Source organism: Denticeps clupeoides, chromosome 7, assembly GCF_900700375.1.
Source record: "Denticeps clupeoides chromosome 7, fDenClu1.1, whole genome shotgun sequence".
NCBI lineage: Eukaryota > Metazoa > Chordata > Actinopteri > Clupeiformes > Denticipitidae > Denticeps > Denticeps clupeoides.
Genome location: NC_041713.1, coordinates 15064665 through 15084083, shown reverse-complemented (window position 1 = coordinate 15084083; position 19419 = coordinate 15064665). Strand labels below are relative to the sequence as shown.

The 19419-nt window shown below is 43.8% G+C and overlaps 2 protein-coding genes across 4 annotated transcripts; both read right to left on the bottom strand.

Moving 5' to 3' along the window:
• Positions 1-2379: 2379 nt before the first annotated feature.
• On the bottom strand, positions 2380-8212 carry chst12a (carbohydrate (chondroitin 4) sulfotransferase 12a). 2 transcript variants are annotated; one of them, XM_028986783.1, is made up of 2 exons: positions 8126-8212; positions 2380-5605 (listed from the first exon to the last, which is right to left on the bottom strand). In XM_028986783.1, exon 2 carries the CDS (start codon positions 5539-5541, stop codon positions 4228-4230), a length of 1314 nt encoding a protein of 437 aa, XP_028842616.1. In that variant the 5' UTR covers positions 5542-5605; positions 8126-8212; the 3' UTR covers positions 2380-4227. The 2 variants fall into 2 exon arrangements, with proteins under 2 accessions (XP_028842616.1, XP_028842617.1); XM_028986784.1 differs by having other exon boundaries at positions 2380-5602; positions 8126-8197.
• A 1225-nt stretch (positions 8213-9437) lies between these two features.
• Positions 9438-14695, bottom strand: eif3ba (eukaryotic translation initiation factor 3, subunit Ba). 2 transcript variants are annotated; one of them, XM_028986441.1, is made up of 19 exons: positions 14471-14695; positions 13755-13947; positions 13556-13675; positions 13421-13478; positions 13041-13169; positions 12692-12849; positions 12468-12599; positions 12159-12225; positions 12035-12081; positions 11735-11945; positions 11572-11644; positions 11377-11499; positions 11211-11289; positions 10978-11116; positions 10752-10877; positions 10535-10612; positions 10340-10448; positions 10038-10185; positions 9438-9945 (listed from the first exon to the last, which is right to left on the bottom strand). In XM_028986441.1, exons 1-18 carry the CDS (start codon positions 14571-14573, stop codon positions 10082-10084), a joined length of 2049 nt encoding a protein of 682 aa, XP_028842274.1. In that variant the 5' UTR covers positions 14574-14695; the 3' UTR covers positions 9438-9945; positions 10038-10081. The 2 variants fall into 2 exon arrangements, with proteins under 2 accessions (XP_028842274.1, XP_028842273.1); XM_028986440.1 differs by having other exon boundaries at positions 10074-10185.
• Between the last annotated feature and the right edge of the window lie 4724 nt (positions 14696-19419).

Sequence of the window (19419 nt, the reverse complement as noted above, 5' to 3'; positions counted from 1 at the left end):
AGAAAAGAACCATGCAACAGTGGGCAAATGCTAATTAGAGTGGCACAACTGATAGCCTTCGAGGGAACATCTCCACAATCCTAAATGAGTTTTGAAGTGATAGCCGCGCGGCGTTGAGCAGACCAGTGGGACGGTGAAGCTTGGCGTGTCTTCCGAGATCCATCAGCAACCCTTATTCAATTAACTCAGGGATGCGCCTAGGGCGCATATCATTTAAGGTGAATTAAACTGCCTTTCGCAATTGCTTTGTCCAACAAGCCCTTAGGCCATCCAGAATCATAAAAAAGCAGATTTTTTTTTTCATCCAGATTTGGATGAGCAAATAAAATGTGACAGTATGTCAGCGTGTCAATGACAAAACTACGGGGTGCATGGAGAAAAATCTACTCACACTCACTCACTTTTCATAAACACTTAGTTGAAGTCCATCCTGGGACACGCTTTTCATATTGCAGGGCAGTTATAATAAAATTTGAGCTAGTTTTGACATTCATGCACCATTGATTCAGCGCCAGGACACTTTGCCACTCTGTCACTCAACAGCAGTAAAAGACTAAATTAATGTGTGTGTGTGTGCGCGTGTGTGTGTGTTATCTACTTTAAATCAATCTAAATAGTGAAAAGCGAGTGAAAGCGAGAGAAAAATGAAGACATTGTTTGATTAAACGTGGTTTAATTCAATGGCTTCTGTAAAAGGTTATTCCCACTCCTGTTATCATATAGTTCATTATGCCCTCTTTTCCACAGATAACCACTTACTTGAGCTTATTCCAGAGCATTTTATATGATATTATGCAGAATAGTGCAGTTGATCAGCAGAATTACTGTTACTAAGAAATGTTCATCAACAATGATAATTTATGTGTGCCATTCTATTGTATCAAGTATTCAAGTGAGAACTGCAGAGAATTCAAGGATACAAATTCTGCACCATACCATACACCGCAGGACATATCTATATTATACAATCATAATATAACTGCAAAGTACAATTCAAATTTTACATAAATATATATATTTTCAAAATAGAAAAACTACTACTGTATGAGTGTCTTAACATCATCGCTGTCTGGTGCTCAGCGTAAACTTCAATATATCAATACTAGAGGGCAGCTTATCTATAATTTATCACTAAATAAATTCCCACAATATATCGATTTAGCCCTCCGCCTTACTGACGCAAAAAGTGGTTGCTGTACAATAAATATCAATTCTGCCTCTGGTTAAATATTAATCACAGGATAATATAAGCTCAGCTAGTTTTAAAAGCACATGTTACAATATTCAGACAAGTTTGCGCACGTAATGCGTAGTGATAATCCATGAGGCCTGATGAACCCATAGAGCTAAAACATGTCACTTTGTCCCGGTATAACTGAAGAAAAAAGAAAAAAAAATCCTCATGTGCACCAAGAGTCTTTTCTATAACTAAAATCCATTTCATTGTTTCAGCGTGCACTCAAAGAGGAAATCTTTTATAAACGTGCAGTACTCTGCAAACCAGTGAAGACAAAACCACTGTCTATCAAACCTGCAAGCAATTTGGTTAACATGAGTCCGTAGCTCCAAAATTGCTCGGACTGCCGGTGTTGTCACCGGAGCTCTAAGTCAAGGCGAAAGGCAGGATTGTGTTCAGGACCCTGAAGATGATCTTTAGAAAACGCGGAGTCAGAACACCTGGACCCAATGCTGACCTTTTTCTCCCCCCAAACCACGCCTGCCTCACAGCCTGCCTGCTCATATGCATTAGTGACCCTCATGTCACCTGGTACCTCGGCAAAGAAAATGGCAAAAAGAAAATAAAGGCAGAAAAACAAAAAAATGGACACTTTTGTCAGTGCAATTTTCCATATGTGTGAGAAGGATCTTGGCTCTTTGTGACAGGGAACAACACAACACAGAACACTGATTTATATTGTGTGATGCCTTACACCCCCCCCCCTTCCCAAACGTGATCAATCCTGGAGACCTACTGCCACCTAGTGGTGGGCACTGTTTTATGCATCAGGGACAATATTAAAACGCGCATTACCACTAAAAGCATAAAAAATATATATTTTGTATTTTGGTTGTTTCTGGAGATTTATTATGTGTGTGGGTAGCAGTTGGGGGAATGCAGTGACCCATTTACAGTTTGGGAACCAAACAAAATACATAAATCGAGGACTCTTGCAAAATGAAACGTAGTTCGTCATCTTCACACAAGAGTAAAGACCAGAGGTTGAAAACATGCTCCATCTTTTATTAAACATCATTGAATGTGACCGACTGGAGATTGGTAGAACATGATCTTATCAAATAAGTAAAGGAAAAAAATGGCAAACAACGGCAAAAAAAAAAAAAAAGTCATGACACCATGCTTTGATGTTCATTCGACTACTTGACTTAAATAATAACACATAAATTGACAGTAAAAACCCAAATGATAATTTGATTACAACCATGTGCTTTAGTGTGGAGAAAATATCTCTCTTTTTAAATTTTATTTTTAGCAATAATGTCCCCTGAAACTAGGCATCCCATGCAACAAACATGTAAAAGAGGTCAAGTTCAGTGCTGTGGCACAGAATGATTTACAAAATCACAACACAAGCATAGGTACAGTATAAGAAACTCCCTTTTGACCTAAAATGGGTTACTAATGTTCCGTAACCACAGAAAAAACTGTATTACAGTGGGGGCAAAAATACACTTGACAAATTTCAAGAACATTATTTAACATCAGTATACATAAATACTCTATTTCATTAAAATACCTTATATTGAGTTCCTAAAAGGACATCTGTTTTGGTTCATTAAATAAAATCTTATAAAAATATCTTCACCATCCTTGGAAAACGTGATTCCCTTTGGCACAACAGTGCAGGTATCGTCCACAAGGTACAACTCTCTGTACATAACACTGAGGGCCGACCTTCATACGGCCATGTTCCATCCAGGTGGCAACAACCCCGCGGTTCGGCTCTTTCATCTGTTCCCCAGTATATCTATACTTCATGGAGTACAGAAAGACACACAAATCTAATGCTAAAAAAACATTACCAAATATACAGAAAGGAGGTGAACAATACTACAGTACTCTGTGCAAAGTGCATCACATGATGGCATCTTAAAAGGAAACAAATAACATTGGAGCGTCCCAAACATGTTATTACAGTAGCATACGTGAGGATGTATGCAATGGTTTCACTATTTTTGTGCTTCATCTAAGTTCAATACTCACAGAAACCAAAACCAAATAGTGAATTTAAAACACAAAACTATTAATAAAAAAAAATCTTTAAGTCAATGAGGTCCTTAGCACAAAGATTTCCTCCTCTGTTAAAGAGTAGAACATTTTGAGGGTACTGAAAGGCACACAGTCTCAGTTCAAATTCACACAAAACTTGAGGAATGAAGCCCACCATGAACACCCACAACACTTACGCCACTATTTTCAAACTGGTGCTAAATGTTCGCCAGTGCAAGGTCAAGTGTCACCAGGATTTCCGTAACATGAACAAAGAAAACGTGAATCGGTGTAAATCATCCAGAATAATGAAATTGTAGCATGCGTGTGTGTTTGGGTGTGTAGACTTACAAAAACATCATTGGAGTTGACGGAAATACTTACGCACCAACAAAAAGGGAAGTTATCTTCAATCAAGATACAGATGACCACCGAGCGGCTCTTTGACCTCATACTGGCGAACAAAGCCAACGCTTAGCGGCAGTACAAAAAAAAGAAAAAAAAAGAGCCCAAAATCTTTCAAGTTTCAAATCCGAGTTCACTACTACATCCTGCGGGTGCGGATAGTACAAGTAAGCAACGTTACGATCAACGCATTTTAACAAAAATGGTTGTGCTGTGCATAATCACTGCATATAGTTCAAAAGATGATCTTCACCTCATACTTCGAATAAAACTTGTAAATAGCTACTGTAGCTACTTTCTTTTTTTTTTTTAAAGTGCTTCCATGTCTCACACCCCCCATCAAAACAACGTATGAAAACGTTTAGTCGTCTGTAGCACACACACTTGCACATGTTCTGAAATCGTGGGTTTCTGATGTTGAGTGATGCATTTGCAATCTGGGTATGCCTCCGTGTAAAAGTCTGAAATAATTCCTGAATAAACCCAAACAAACTGGACCTCAGGATTTCTCCTAAAAAAAAAAAAAAAGTTAACTGGCTACACTTAAACTTTCCACATGAGCACCGAGATCCAGCATTACAGAAGAAGCCTTTTTAATCGAGTAAGAGTTTTTCCGGTCTCATATAGCCGAACAGTCTGAAGTCGGCCTCGTAAAGCTTGTAGAGCTCCCGCCTGGACTCATAGGGGATGTGGGCGAACCAGTCCTGCTCCCAGCTGCTCACTGTCTTGTTGTGGTGGCTCGCGGGGAACTGGACCACATTGTCCACGCGCAAAACCCGCAGCAGGTGCTCCGCGTCCTCGTCCAGGGTCTCCAGCTTGCCCACGAAGTCGTAGTTGATCTGGCAGGGGTGGCACAGGCGGTACATCTGCCTCCAGTGTTCGTTGAAAGGCGCCTCGCTCTCGGTTTTGGGGTCCAGCAAGTACCGGATGAAGTTTGAGAACGTGGGCTTTATGCCAGCAGCAAACGCGTCCACCACCGAGGCTGGCGGGTCGGAGTAGTTGCCGAACCTCTTCAGCATGACTACCGCGAACCTCTTGTAGAACTCCTCGTTCTCCTGCTCGAACTTGTTCCTGTAGGCCGAGATCAGCCTCACGAAGGGGTCGCGCACAAACAAGAACTTGGTATACTTTTTCAGCTTGATCTTCATCAGGTGCCTGGAGAACTTCCCGTAGCGCTTCCAGAACTTGTTGAAGGTGAAGTGCAGGCTGCTGTTGTGAATGAGCTCTGTGGGGACGTCCACAGGGTCCTGGTAGGGAACGCCGTCCACCTGGAGACTCTCACTGAGCACTATCATGATGCGTTTCCAGTTTGTGCACGCCACCTTGGGGACGTAGCAGTAGATGATCCCGTGGCGGTCGTCCACGATCAGGTGGTCCAGCTCTTTGTTGGGGATGTCGTCAAACGTCCTATTCTTCCCGGGGAAGTCCAGAGAGCTGTTGCTACTGCACAACTCGCGCACCAGCAGCTTCCGCCTTTCCTGCCTTTGTTTCAGCTCCGTGGCAATGGGAGCCAGGTGGATCTTCCACTCCCGCCTCGGAACGAACCTTTCCTCCGGCTTGGACTCCGATGACTGGTTCTGGGATTGGCTGGGTGGGCTTTCTCCCCTCACCTGTTCCGTAGGGTCGGCGGTCCCTTCCAGAAACTGGTTGACAAACGCATCGATGTCCGACAGGAACGAGTTCCCCTGCTCGTTTTCCCCCTTGTGCTTCGGCCCGTGTCCCGCGGGGGGCGGCCGGGACGGGTGAGGCCCGGAGATGGTGGTGTGCAGGTAAAAGTGGGTGGCTCCCACGTCATCCCAATAAATAATGATCAACAGGATCATGAACACCGAGCCCAGGATCAGAAATATGCGGAAAAGTCTTGATGTTCCCATTTTCTCTGGCTTCGACGGGGAATGGTATTCCATTCTCACCTCGGCTCCATCTCAGCCGACCGATCTCCACAGAAGCGGGAACACGCCGCACCTTCTGCTGGAAAAAGAAAAGGGGAGATGTCAGCGCCGTAGCAGGGACCTCACTCTCCAAGACGCCGTGCAGTCAACGTGACAGTGACAAGTTCTGCGCCAGGAGGAACGATGAGGCACTTCCAAAATTAGCACCTCTGCTGCTACCTCTGCCCCAAACAGGACTACAGAAGAGAATGGAGGAAGCAGCTGGACCTGTGATTACCCCTCTGTGGTGTCTACCGGGTCATTTCGGGAAATGTGAGAGACAGATTCAGTTTTTAAATCGGTTCTGCTTTACAACTCGATAAGAAGACGGAAGACGGAAGACCACCACAGTCCAACCTCACGTGCCCACTTCTGCTTTTTCACATACATGCCTACATTTCACAGGATGGATCGAGAGGAGGGGGGAGAAGAACCGCGTCCTTTCACCCGTCGGAAAATTCATAGCAAAATTTTATTACCAGGTAGAAAAGGAGAAAGGATTTCAAGGCAAACATCTAAAATCACAAGAAGCTGCCAGTAAACCTGACGTGGCCACTCGTGACTGGAGGGGTTCACACCAAGTCTTCTCATGGTATAGAGAAGACACGCCTGAGACTATTCTAACAACCAGTTATGGTTTTATTTCCACAAACCGGCTTTCTGCAACTAAAAGGACATCTTGAGGGATTTCACAGCCTTTAATCTGTGAAAGTCATAAATAATAGATTTGACATTTTGCATATTAGGCCACATTTCAGAAACAGAAAGGGGAAGCTGTGCTGTGCTGCAGTCAGACTAATGGCACCTTTGGAATGTTTTATGCCTTTTTAAAAGCATGCACGGTAAAAGTGAGAAGAAACCAGACTGACATTTATAATGGTGTTTTTAAACATACAATTATGTATATTGTGAAAATCAATTAATTAAATACATGTAACACATGTGGGCCTGTCTGTAATGGGAGCCCCTCTTTTTCCATTCACTTCCATTCATTTTCTGCCCTGTTTTGACCCTGTTTCAAACCGGAATGCTGGCTCCTGCAGCCAAGAATTTTGGTTTCTAGTTAAGTCTAGTTATTAATCGCCTCTCTTCATTCTTCCATAAACATGAATTCTGCATACTGCCTGCATATGCATACTACATGTTCGGATTCCCTTTACTTTCAAAGCAGTCACAACACAGCCGTGATCATTATTGAATTTACTACCAAATTTATCTCTGACAGCATTAAATCAGGCGGCGAGTCTGGCCTGGATGTCGAACCTGTCCTGCCGTGGGCAGACCTTACGAGACATACAGCCTGCTATCCTGTGAAAACATTCATTTGTTCTCTACAACCTATAATATGATTAACTGTAATCAAAGATAATTGCGGCAGATTCACTAAACAGTGAGCGAGTACATATTTTGGACAGTCAGGTCCTTAGTGGCGCCAAATATTTGTCCCTTTTTAAATGTATAAAAAAACGTGATGATCCTCAGACCCCCATATGGTGAGACCATATGCTGGTGCGGTTGGACATGCAAGACAATGCTAGACATTCCTGCAAGACAAAGGCATTGATGCTATGGACTGACCCGCCCATTACCCAGACATGAGTCCAATTGAGCACATCAGGGACATCCACCAACACCAAGTTGCACCACAGACTGTACAGGAGTTGGTGGACGCTTTAGTCCAGGTCTGGAGATCCTTTAGGAGACCATCTACCACCTCATCTGGAGCATGTCCAGGCTTTGTAGGGAGGTCATACAGGCACGTGGAGGCCACACACACTACTGAGACGCATTTTGATTTGTTTTAAGGACCTTACATCAAAGTTGGATCAGCCTTGTAGCGTGTTTTTCCATGTTCATTTTTGAGCGTGACTCCAAATCCAGAACTTCATTCGTTCAAATCTGGGATTTTTTTGAGCAGTGTATATATAAAGTGCACAAACAAAATATCTCCTCTGCATGTAACCCATCACCATATATATGTTGTTTTTGTCTAAGAATGGTTTAAAATGCTAAATGACCTAATAATTCCTTCGTTTTCGTGTGTGACTGGGCGCCTTTGGAAAAGTTTGGCGACCCCGCTAGCTGACTACGTCCAGAAGTGAACCCCGACATGTCTGGGTGTAAGAGGCGCCCCTCCCGGCGCGGCGGGCGGCCAGCCTGGGTCCGGTAGGCCGCCATTCACGGTGGGCACCGGCAGCCCCTCGCCTTTAACCGGGGAGCCACAATCAGCCTCTTTGACACCATCACCGCGGAGGCGGCCAGCCAGAGCAAACGACGTTCTCTTCCATCTGCGTGAAACAGCAGCAGAAATACACGCGAAGCGCGGCGCGTTTTCGGCACAGGGTGCGCGGTCTGAAGATAATAAAACCGGAGTTTGTTCGTGTTTCTTCGCGCACAGGAGCGGCCCCCCCCCCCCCGAGTCGGAATAACGTTCCGTCGGACCACAAAGGTGGGAATTATCGCGATAACGCGGAGCTGCGCGATTTCATTTTATTTGTTTTTTTTTATTGTCCTCCTCTTCATCGAAAATGTGGCGAGAATTGCGAGTAGCCGGACTCACCTCGCCGCGGGACTCCGGCTCTCTCCGAGGAAGGATGTGGAGAGCGAAGCGGGGTGTTTTGACACACCAGCCTGTGCCGAAATCGAGAACACGCGAAACATCGCGAGATTTCGGCTGCCCGCTACTCGAGCAGCGGAGAGGCAGCTTCTGGGTCACGTCGCTCCAGCCGTGCCGCATAATGTCTGTCTGCAGATCCGGGCGCTGGGGGAGGTCTCGTTTTTCATTTGAATGTGCATTCGACTGTTTCGTTTGCTTTGCGTGCATGAACATTTTCATTTACACTTTTAACACATCGATTTGCTTTCACGCTGCCTATATTAATCGGGTATAAATGAAGTGTGACTGAACGGCCCAAACAAGAAAGTACTTGTTACCACGGTATTTCTTTACATAGGAAATGTGGGGCTGGTTAAAAATCGGTGCTACTTACTCGTATACACCAGTCAGCCATAACATTATGAGTAGGCCCTGGCCTCCACACGGTCAGACCCGGCCACCTCTTCCCACTGCATCTACACAGCGTCGTACACAACAACTGTGCCACCTTAGAAGCAGAAACAGCGCTGGGAATATACACTGGCTCAGCAGACAGTGTGGTGACCTCCAGCTTTCTCTTCCCATGTGTGAAGGGTGTGTCCCAGGATGGACTCCAGAATCCTCAACTCAGCTCCTAATTTAGCAGTAAAAGTCAGTGCGTGATTGAATCGTTCAGGGCAGCATAAAAATGCTCCAGTAAGCTTGGTGATGAGCAGTATATGCCCATTACCCCTCCTGAGTGTTTTTTTTTTTTTAATCTGGTTCACAAGGTCCCACCTGGAAGAGATGAAATTTCTATGGCTCAGTTTGAGAAAAGCGACCTGCGAGAAGCAGTTGTAGGCACATTTAATATAGCTTGCATTAGAGAAGACACGGCACCAAGATGCACTGGGTGGTAGTAGCCTAGTGGGTAAAACACTCGCCTATGAGCCAGAAGACCCAGTGTGTGGTGATGTTCTGCTGGGAAACCTCGGATCCTGTTGCTGCAAGTGTGACATTTATTTTCCCTGTGACACCCAGAGATAAAAAGTAATATTATGGCAGCAGATCCTGTTATATGACACTGACTAGAAGCAAGGGGGTATGTGAGAAATCCATGTTTATCCAGGAATTCAGTTACACGCTCCTGGGTATCCCCATCCACGATTGTGCTTCTGACTCATGAGCAACATTGGTCTTACTTGGCTGTGGTCAATTTCAGGTTTCTAAAGACATTATTTAGTTATTGGAGGAACTGTAACATATATTTAAAGAACACAAAGATTTAACCCAAGGCTGAAGCTTGATAATCATAATCTTTATTATCCTTGTAGCACATTTAATATTGGGTAATCTGAAAGGAGGAGGGTACAGACCACCATAGTGCTTTTTTAGCACACTAGAGTGCTTGCGAAACCTTCGCAAAACCTCCGACCACCAAGGCTCTTCTTTCATTTTCCACCGAGTGAACAGAGCGGTGCGAGGACAGTTCATGGCACACAGTGACATTGTGTAACTCTTGTGGCAAAATATGCATGTGAGAGGAAAGATCATTTTAACCCGTTAAGTTGGAGTCAGTGTTTTAAGAGACGGCAGACCGTGCTGGAACTGGAACAGGTGCCAGAAGAAGCAACCCACAGTGGCTGTGATTTCTCCCACTGCCGCAAAAACCAATATTAAAAGGCACTAGGCTGATGTCAGACAAGGATTATGTTGAATGGGTAAAAGTTGAAATTTCCCCGAAATGTGAAGAAAAAAGCGACCACCTTCCAGTCGCAGCAAACTCCTCTCAAGAAAACGGATCGCTGTGAATGGGAGAGAAGAGGAGGGAATAAAGCAGCATTTTAGAGTAGTATTAAATAAGGATGATATATGGCATTTAAAATCATAAACTCACATGAACATTTTGCATCAGGGTGAGTGAATTACGTACTATAGGGACTACTCTAGATCTCCAAGAGGGATAATTTCTTCACTGATGAAAAACTCAATGGTCTCCTCCTCCCAGTCCTCAACATTGCTGTCCAGTTCATCCGTGTCCACCCCTAAAAAGACAGGGAAAAGTGCTTTTCATATTTCAATGTATTTTCCAGGGCTCATTTTCATCGTAGCTAACAGAGAACATGGAAAATATTCTGGTGCTTTCGATTGACAAGTAAAACCCTAAAAGTCTGTCAATCACAAACAAAGAGTGCAAACCTCCTCTGAGCTGCAGACGCAGAGGCCTCTGCTCCTGGTACATCTGCTGAGCAGCCTCTCTGTACTTGCGGTAGTCCTCCATCATGGTACGCCTCTTGTCCACCAGTTCCTTTAGAACACAAGAATGGATCATGACAACACTGTTTGGGAGGAAATGCTCCAACTTAACTCATAAGCAGAAGGGGGAGGTCTTACTTTGGATGCTTTGGACTGGCTGAGACGATCTTTCTGCTCAAAGATCTTGGAGTATTTCTTCAGGTCCTTCTTGATGAGCTAGAGATGAGAAAATGACGTTTAAATGTCCTGTTAGACTGACGTGGTAACTCATGTGCGTCGTAAAAGTAATATACTAAAGAGTAAGCAAGTCTGGCGTGCTGCTTCTGGGGCAATGTCTGAACTTTTTCCGACTTACTTTGATTTGCTCCTGGCTAATGAGGGATGGCGGCCGAGGCCTCCACAGCAGCTGACAGAAGCGGTCCTTGTTGTTCTTCTGAAGGAGACGGCCCTGGAAGGTCCAGAGCCAGAAAGCGTTGTCCACCTGTAAAGAGAAAAGATAGTCAGTAAGATGAATTTACCCTGAGATTTAAGAACAGTCACGCTTTAGATTGTAATGGAGCAGAGGAGAGAAGGTCTCGTGCCTTATGGCTCCACCACGACACAGACGTCACCACATATCGACCAGTTGGATCCCATTCAACATCTGATGCCATGTAGTGCTCTGCGATGTTCATCATGGTGCAGTCTGACGTGTCCACAAATGCTAGCGCACCGTTCATACTGTGCATGAGAAGTAAAAGCAAATCTCACTTAAAATGTGAAAACGCACAATGATGAATGACTATTGAAACCATTTAGAGACAAATGCCATTACCTTCTTAACCCAGCCAAGACCAGAAACTGGCCTTGGGGGCTCCAGAAAATGCTGTTGGCCTGCTGCTTGTCAAACATTTCTGTATTAAGGTAATACAGGGAAAAAAATGAATACATGTTTCATGCAACAATTGAAAAAAAAAAAAAAGATCTAATGGGACACTTACTGATCAAATCAATTTTTCCATTGTTCTTGACATGGTAGAAAGAGGAGTTGATACGGGGGGACTCTCCATGAAGCACAGCAAATTTACTGCCATTTGGCTCCCAGGCAAAAGCAATGATGCTCTCTGAGAAGAACAAGTCGGCATGAAAACCAAAATGCTCATTCAAAGTAACCAAAAAAATCATTTTTTACTGACCTTTCATCTCCACAACATCCACAGGAACCTGTTTCTCTCTCATGCGAAAGATCTCAAAGTTAGTGACCACGCCCTAAGGATGGGAGCATTAAAATAAATAAATAAATGACGCAATTATACGGCAAGTTTATTTCATGTTCTCTTTCGCCAGAGGTTTATTTACCTGTGTGCCTTTGGGTGTCCTGTCCACCTTAACACACAGGTAGTCACCATTCTTCTGCCAGTGGAGCTTGCAGTCCACAACATTGAACAGGTTACGGACCCTGATCTCATGCCTGGATGGAAGCTGCATGAGGGTTACTCTGGCGGGGATGTCTTTATCTTCTGGCACCCAGAATGCAATGATATTGTCACCGGGTGACCAGGAGAAATCCCTAAAGTGCACAATATAAATAAACATGAACACACACATAACACTCGTAATGAAAGCATACCATGACGAGTGATCAAATCACAGACTTACTTAATCCCATTGATCTTCAAACTCTTCTTATCCAACAGTCCCATGGACTGTAAAAACAGAGAACTTGCTTAAAACACTAGATGCTCAGACCAAAAAATGACCACCCAAAAAGAAAACATCTTACTGGTGTTTCGTAGATGCTGAGGGTGTCCTGAGTCATTCTAGCAAAGAACTTCCCATCGTGACTCCACCTAAAAAAGAAAGGTCGGTCAGTTAGGACTAAATGGACATTTGAAATAAGAAGCAATACATCTTTATGCAAATATCCTGTTCCTGGGTTAAGCCCAAACATGCAAATGCGCAGGTTTACTCATTTTACAACCTGATGCACCAGATATTTGCTCCACCCCCAAGCACATTAGAGTTGAAAAACCATTTGACATTTTAAAGGTGGCTCTTCTGGAGAGGCCTAAAGGAAGAAATAATTACTCACTTAAAGATGGGCCAATGGGCAGAGCTCTCGCAATGGAATCCTCTCTTCTTCTGGCCAGTCAGGACGTCCCAAATAATGATGGCCTGGGGGTCATCTTTTGTGTCCATAAGAGGACTGAATGTAACCACATATCTATTGATCCAGAAAAGTCAAGAGACTTTATTTTCTTAACCAAAATCTGGTCAGATTATAACAAAGACATAACCATTTTAGTGAAATGTTACCGTTCACAGGGGGAAAAGTCAATGAGTTGCACGCCTTGATGGCTGAACCTCTGGATCTGCTTGAACTTCTCGCCTCCCCATAATGCAATGCCTCTCTGGTGGAATGTGGCGAGGTATGTCCCTTTTGGAGACCAGCGGACATACGTTTCAGTCCAGCGCTGGAAAGAAATACAGGAGTAAACAGAAGTAAATCCCATTCATGCCATCTGCATTCTTTTTTTTCCCCTTTCTTAAGCAAGAATACTGATAAAGAAGCAATCCATTCAGTATAAATACTAAAACATGACAAAAATAAAATGCAGTTATAGATTTCAAACTGATGGTGGAACAATCTTTATCAAGTACACACCGCTCTCTCCTCCACTGTGATTGCCTCTTTGGCATCATTGGAGAATATGCCAGTCCTCTCTCCAGATTCATAGATAACACTGTACTGGTCACGACAATCAGGATCCTCCATCCAGTGGCGCAGATTGCCCTAACACACAATCACAAAAAAAATACATTAATAAAATAATAAAACAATGAATAAACATGTGGACAGATGTATTTTTGCTCTCTAAAAGGAAGATAATATTGATAAAAATATCGATATATTAATCCTTCCTCCCATCAGGGATCGCCACAGCAGATCAGCTGGTCTGGCTGTCCACACAACTGGCAGAAGTTTTACACCGGGTGCTTGCAACTGGCACCAACAAACACACGGTCGCACGCATATGTACTCACAAAATCTTTAAATGGCTGTTTCTCAGGTGCCTCCCATTCATCACTAATGTTCATGTACCTGAGAAAATAATATTCAACGGTCAATAACGTTGCACACTGAACTAAGTTTAATAATAATAAAAAAAGAAAGCATACTTGTCAAAATCTGTAAAAAGGTTGACTCGAAAGGTATGCTGCTTATCCAACTTGTAACCATCAGCATTCTTCACAGCTTCCTGGGCGTGGCTAGGTGCAGCATACTCTAGGAATATGTACCTACAAAAAAAGCAAGAGGCACAGATTAATACAAAAGCACTGGCTTCGATTAGCAATGCGAGGAAACCAGGAAATGTACCCCTTAGTCTTTCCTTCAGCCTCGGGGTAGAACTCATTGGTAATTTTCCCAAACTTCGAGAAGATCTTTTGGACAACATTTTTGAGTTTCTCCAAACGCTCTGGGCCGACCTGGGGTACATTGTCCACCACGATTACGGAGTCGATGCCGTCGGCCTCCTGGGGTCTGTCCCTGAGAACGTCCTCCAGCAGTTCTGCCAAAACACACGGGTGCAAACGTGACTCGGGTGGACCAGGACGAGATGGCACCATCATCCCTCACACAGATACATCAGCCAAGTACGAAATATGAAATATGTACTCGTCGTCCACTGTCTTGACAGCTGGAAGACATGTCCAGAGTAGTCCTACTAACCCCAATTTCGCCCCCCCCACCAAAAAAAAAAAAACAGATTATCAAGTAATCTCGGACTGACGAGAAACATCAGTCAGACAGATCTGTAGAAGAGAAAAACCCCACTTCCCTGACGACGAGTTAGCCAGGAGGCTGGCTAACCCCCTGGCTAAGCCGGGAAGTCAACTCAACTATAGTCTTAGCGCCGATAAAAAAAATACAAGTTCTGCAAACGCGACAGGAACGCCGCATTAAATGTAAACCCGATAACGCGTCGCAGGGAACCACGAACGCGTTCCGTCTGAGGCGCTAGCAGCTAGGCTAGCTGGCCGCGACGCGCTTATTGTTAACGGCGCGGAGGAGCAGGCCCGTCGCTCGCCCACCCTGGTCACTGATGTCGTCCTCGAAATCCTCCGGATCGCTGAACGACGGCTCGTCGCCGTCATCGAAGCCGGCCTCGGCCTCCATGTCCTCCGTGTCACGCATTTACCACGACAGCGAGTCTGGCGCTTCGCGGGCAAGATGGCGAATAAACGACGTTTCACGAGGGTGAAGCGAGGATTTTGCTCAGCACGCCATGTGCACGACACCCGGCGCCAACCATTCGGCGGAGCGAAAAGGAACGTACCATGTCCAGACAAGAGCTTTCAGTATTTCACGGAAGGTTAAACTTCTTTAATTTAGGTTTTCTCACTGACTAATCAATGGCAACTCTATGGTTTTGTTTTCCAAAATAGGAACAAATAAGTCATAGTGTTAAGTTTGGTATAAAAACGACCCATTGCGACACTACGCCCCTTATAGAAATTGGTCTCTCCCAACAAGGGCGTTTAGATACGATCCAAGAGACTGATCCTGGATCAGATATATTTAGTTGTTTAAGATTTATTACTTCATGCAGTGGTTGAGATTAACTGGTCCTAGATCCGCCAGAGTAATCCACACTGACAGGAAGTTGAAACCACCCGAGTGGCGCTATGTGAATAGAAAATGCAGGCGAATACGTTAGGGAGGGACACATGGGTTCCATGTGGTCTAGCGTGATAACACCAGTTAATCTCACAGTGCTACAACCGATGTCTGAAAGTCGGCTACAACCGATGAATGGTTGAAAGTGTTCACGTGTTATAAACAGAAGGTCCCTGTTGACGCGACACTTCGCTTTCCTCCAAAACAAAGTAATCTACAAGTGTGAATTAACAGGACTTCTCTGACATTCACTCAGTTTAAATATCACGGGCGATGGACATTTAAATCATTAACGTGCAGCCTCGTGTAGTGTAGATGTACAGAATTCTCAACGCGTGATTTCCATGAAAGAGCAACAAGCCTTTTTTTTTTAAATGACAGTAATGCAGTGTCTCCAGTAGATGGCGCCATGGTATAAGAACTGGGTGTTGAGTGGCCAGTTTGGTTCCTTGTGGCCAGTATGGGTGGGGGGGGGTTAGTTTGACCTTGTGTATGAGAGGGCACTATGTGCATCTGTTTGTAAAAACGAGACTCAAGAAAAATATGTTAATAATAAATAATGCAGTTTCACTGGTGGTCATACGCTGGCGGTAGTGATTCAGCTGCCGCTTTCATGCAGCCTTTTGTTTGGTTTTTTTTTTGACTCCGGTGATCAAAAAAAATTTGTGTGAAAAAGATGAGTCTTATAATACATATTGGCATATGGTGTTGTGTTGGAGGGACTGACTTACATAAAAATCAAGAGCAAAGGATTTTGAAACTTAGAAAACCATCCAATTTGTCTGCTCGGATAAATAAGGTGGAAAAAAAGAAAACAATAGTGAATATGTTACAAATCTACTCTCCCTGCACATTCGGCTTGTGAAAGACTCCCTTCATTTCTCACGAATTCTGGACTGGGGCATATTAAAGATCATCATGCATGTGACGATCACCCACAGCCCCCTTTTTAAATCAAAAGGTCATGCACTGTCTTTCCACATGAAGAAACATTCATAACGTTCTAAGACAGCATCCAAAAATAAGCAAGCAGATGTTCTCACAATACACAATCAGCTCATTCAATCACCTGAATTACTTGCATAGTTTATTAATTATTATATTACCGTCCTTGCTGCTGATGCTGACTGGAAAAGAAAGCCACAGACTTTTACTGAGATGGGTTTATGAAACCTTTTATTGCACAGGGACACCTTAAGATCCACACGTTTGTAAGCGTGGAATTGTGGGAAGCCAGGCCCCTGTTTATTATTCATGGACAAGTCCATCCAGTCAGGAGATGTCACTTTATTCATTTCGTTTGCTGTAAAGCAACAGATGCCGACTTGCACCCACTCTGTAGCAGACCATGTTCCAATCACCGATGTCACGGTCCAATCAAACGCACTGCATCTACTTTTCTCTTTCCATAAAAAGGCTTAGATATTCATGGGACTTTTTTCATTACCCAGGATTCCTCAAACACGTCTTAAACACACCACCTCTGCCCATGTTTACTCTGATTTGCACAAAACCAGCAGAGCTGTTGCAATTGTTTCCCTTCTTAAAGAGCCTCTTTTAATATCCTGCAGATATGACGGAACAAGAATGAAGCCAAAATCCCTTCTTCTGAAAACAATACTTGTGTCATTAAAAACCAACACCTTCAATGCATCATTTGAAGATGCCGGCTTTTATTATGCTGCTGTGACCAACATCATTTCAGGACACAAATATTGTCCTCCTGGTGTTAGTATCTTTCCAGGATGTGCGGCTGTGGGAGGATGTGCGCTTCTCCCGGTACGCGCGTGACAATGTATTGTGGACACAATATTGTTTCATATCACGCTTTGCTATGGCCTAATGCACAGGTCACCGTTCCGGGAGCGGAACGGAAAACTCGAGCACGTTGATTGCAGATTATTAAATATCAGAGTTCAGTTTTAAGTGCAATTAAAGGGAGCCCGGAGGAAGTGCGCGCATAACAGGAGTCATGAGTCACGTCAATAAGCCAGAGTTTGCATGGAGAAAGGGCCTTTGTGTTGTCAGACAGTATCTCTTAACGACCGGAGAGAGCTTGTCAAGAGTTCCATGATGAGTGTTTGCTCAAGTGTCTTTTCTTCGTTCCACCCAGAGCGAGGAAAGGCTTCTCGCAAAAACAGCTCATAATAAACAGCAATTTCAAGAATATGTGCGTATACTGCTAATGGCAGGCCTGAATCGGAATCTCCGCTTCCCAGTAAACGGACCTCGGAGCGCTGTGCCCACATGGGGTGCGACATCCTGCGCCTTGTAAATCTTGCATAACCCCTGTTTATTTTCTTACATTTTAACTTTTGAATTATGAAGCATACGAAGGAGGGGGGGGGGGGGTTCTGCATTATTTATGCAGAAACCACAGTTTTTCTCCAAGCTGTGCAAGATTTAGCCAGTCTGCAGGAAATGAGCTCTTACCAGCTGTCGACATGTATTCTTTAAGTTACACGGCTGGGTCACTTCACATAAGAATGGGACGTTTACCGTGATATCCACCATAATTAGAATTTCATTTTTTGGTAAAAAGCAAACAGGACAGCTGGTGTAGATTGAGTGTAATGAATACACAGCAGAATTTAAATATGGAAAAGTTGACATATAATTGTATATATTTTTTAGTGTAAATTATGCAGGGGCATTGGTGGTGGCCTAGCGGTTAAGGAAGCAGCCCCGTAATCAGAAGGTTGCCGGTTCAAATCCCGATCCGCCAAGGTGCCACTGAGGTGCCACTGAGCAAAGCACCGTACCCACACACTGCTCCCCGGGCGCCTGTCATGGCTGCCCACTGCTCACTCAGGGTAATGGGTTAAATGAAGAGGACAAATTTCACTGTGTGCACTGTGTGCTGCTGTGTATCACATGTGACAATCACTTCACTTTAAAGGTTATCAATAACACTGGACTCATGTGTATGAAGGAAATCATTTGATTTTTATTCATTTTTACCCCAATACATACTTTAAATCAATTTCAATGCTCTGAAGTGTTCATGAGGCATAGTAAGCATGCATTGTATAGTTTAAATATGTATATGTCTGCATGTACACATAAATACATATACACTCACACATACACACAGGACAGCAAGTATAAGGATGGACAAATTAACTTAACATAAAAGGCTTTTATTGCATTTCTACAATTCTTATATACAAAACAAAAAGTGTAATATAGTTAACCCATTTCAAAGTTTTCACACTTTTTACAATCACTGGACATGTTAGAAGAAAAAGGAAAAGATAAACATGTCAAAATGCATGAAGGCAGATAATAAACTCTGCAGTTAGTAGCCATCTTATACAGAAAAAAAAAACAAAGAAAGAAATGAGCTCCCTCTGAGTGATGGGGAATTAATGAAGTATTAAAACACATTTCCACATTAAACAGTCCGAGTCAACACCATTATGGAGCCGAGTGCCGCAGCTGCCACGCTGCCTCCGCGCATTATGCTCTCTAAAAGCACCGCAGGGCCGGCGTAGTCACAGATACCCTCCGATTGCCAGACAGGCCTAGTCGGAACGAGACAACGGCTGCAGATCTTCACAGTAGAGTCCTCGGCCACTTCAGGGCAGTCTTTTACACACCACGTCACGGTGTGGAGTTCTACCGCGACTACCGAAGCAGCTCGCACAAGTCGATGCCAATCGCATTTGGTCCATAGGGCAAGGAAGAGTCTGGGAGACTAAAAACAGGCCTGCTGAGCTCCTCCCACAGGCAGGGGGGGAAAAAAGGGCAGGACTGCAGGAGCGTCGCAGGGCCCTGCTTTGTACATTAAACAGCTTTAGCTGACATGTTCAGTACACAGAGTTATCCGCTTTCAAAAAAAAAAAAAAAACAGTATGAATGAACTAACAGTATGAACTAAAAACAGTATTCTGGCCTCAGGCCATACAGTAATAAGTAATTTGTAATGACAAAGTTGTGGACCAAAAGTAAAGAGACAGGGGGTATAAACATCATACATCAAAGACCCTTTGGCATCATTGTACACCTCTGGGAATTGACAGCTCTTTAAAAAACTGAAATTTCTCTCAAAATCACTCATGACGTCATGTCTAGTGCTCCACTGCCACTGAAATAAACTAATGTCCTGCAAAAAAAAAAAGCATCAATATAGAAACCTGCCTTGGACTAATTGGCCCCTTCCAGAACATTTCTCCCAAGAATCCCCAAGGAAAGAACATTAGGTGTATTGGAAATGCTACCCTCTTAAAGAAAACTAAGAAATATCCAATGCAGTGCAGTGAAGTCATTCAGAGGCGTAAGGGTATCTCTGCCGTATACGTTTTAGTGGTGATTGGGTGAAAAAAATCAGTGATAAAGCTCCGTAAATCAACACTGACCTGCC

What these genes read in the sequence shown, in the direction of transcription:
- chst12a (XM_028986783.1), bottom strand. Translation starts at nt 5,541, where the DNA reads ATGGAATACCATTCCCCGTCGAAGCCAGAGAAAATGGGAACATCAAGA.
- eif3ba (XM_028986441.1), bottom strand. Translation starts at nt 14,573, where the DNA reads ATGCGTGACACGGAGGACATGGAGGCCGAGGCCGGCTTCGATGACGGC. An exon ending in GCCCATTGGCCCATCTTTAA is followed by an intron (nt 12,226 to 12,467) that starts GTGAGTAATTAT and finishes TTTCTTTTTTAG; the next exon opens with GTGGAGTCACGATGGGAAGT. An exon ending in TGTCGTGGTGGAGCCATAAG is followed by an intron (nt 10,878 to 10,977) that starts GCACGAGACCTT and finishes TTCTCTTTACAG; the next exon opens with GTGGACAACGCTTTCTGGCT.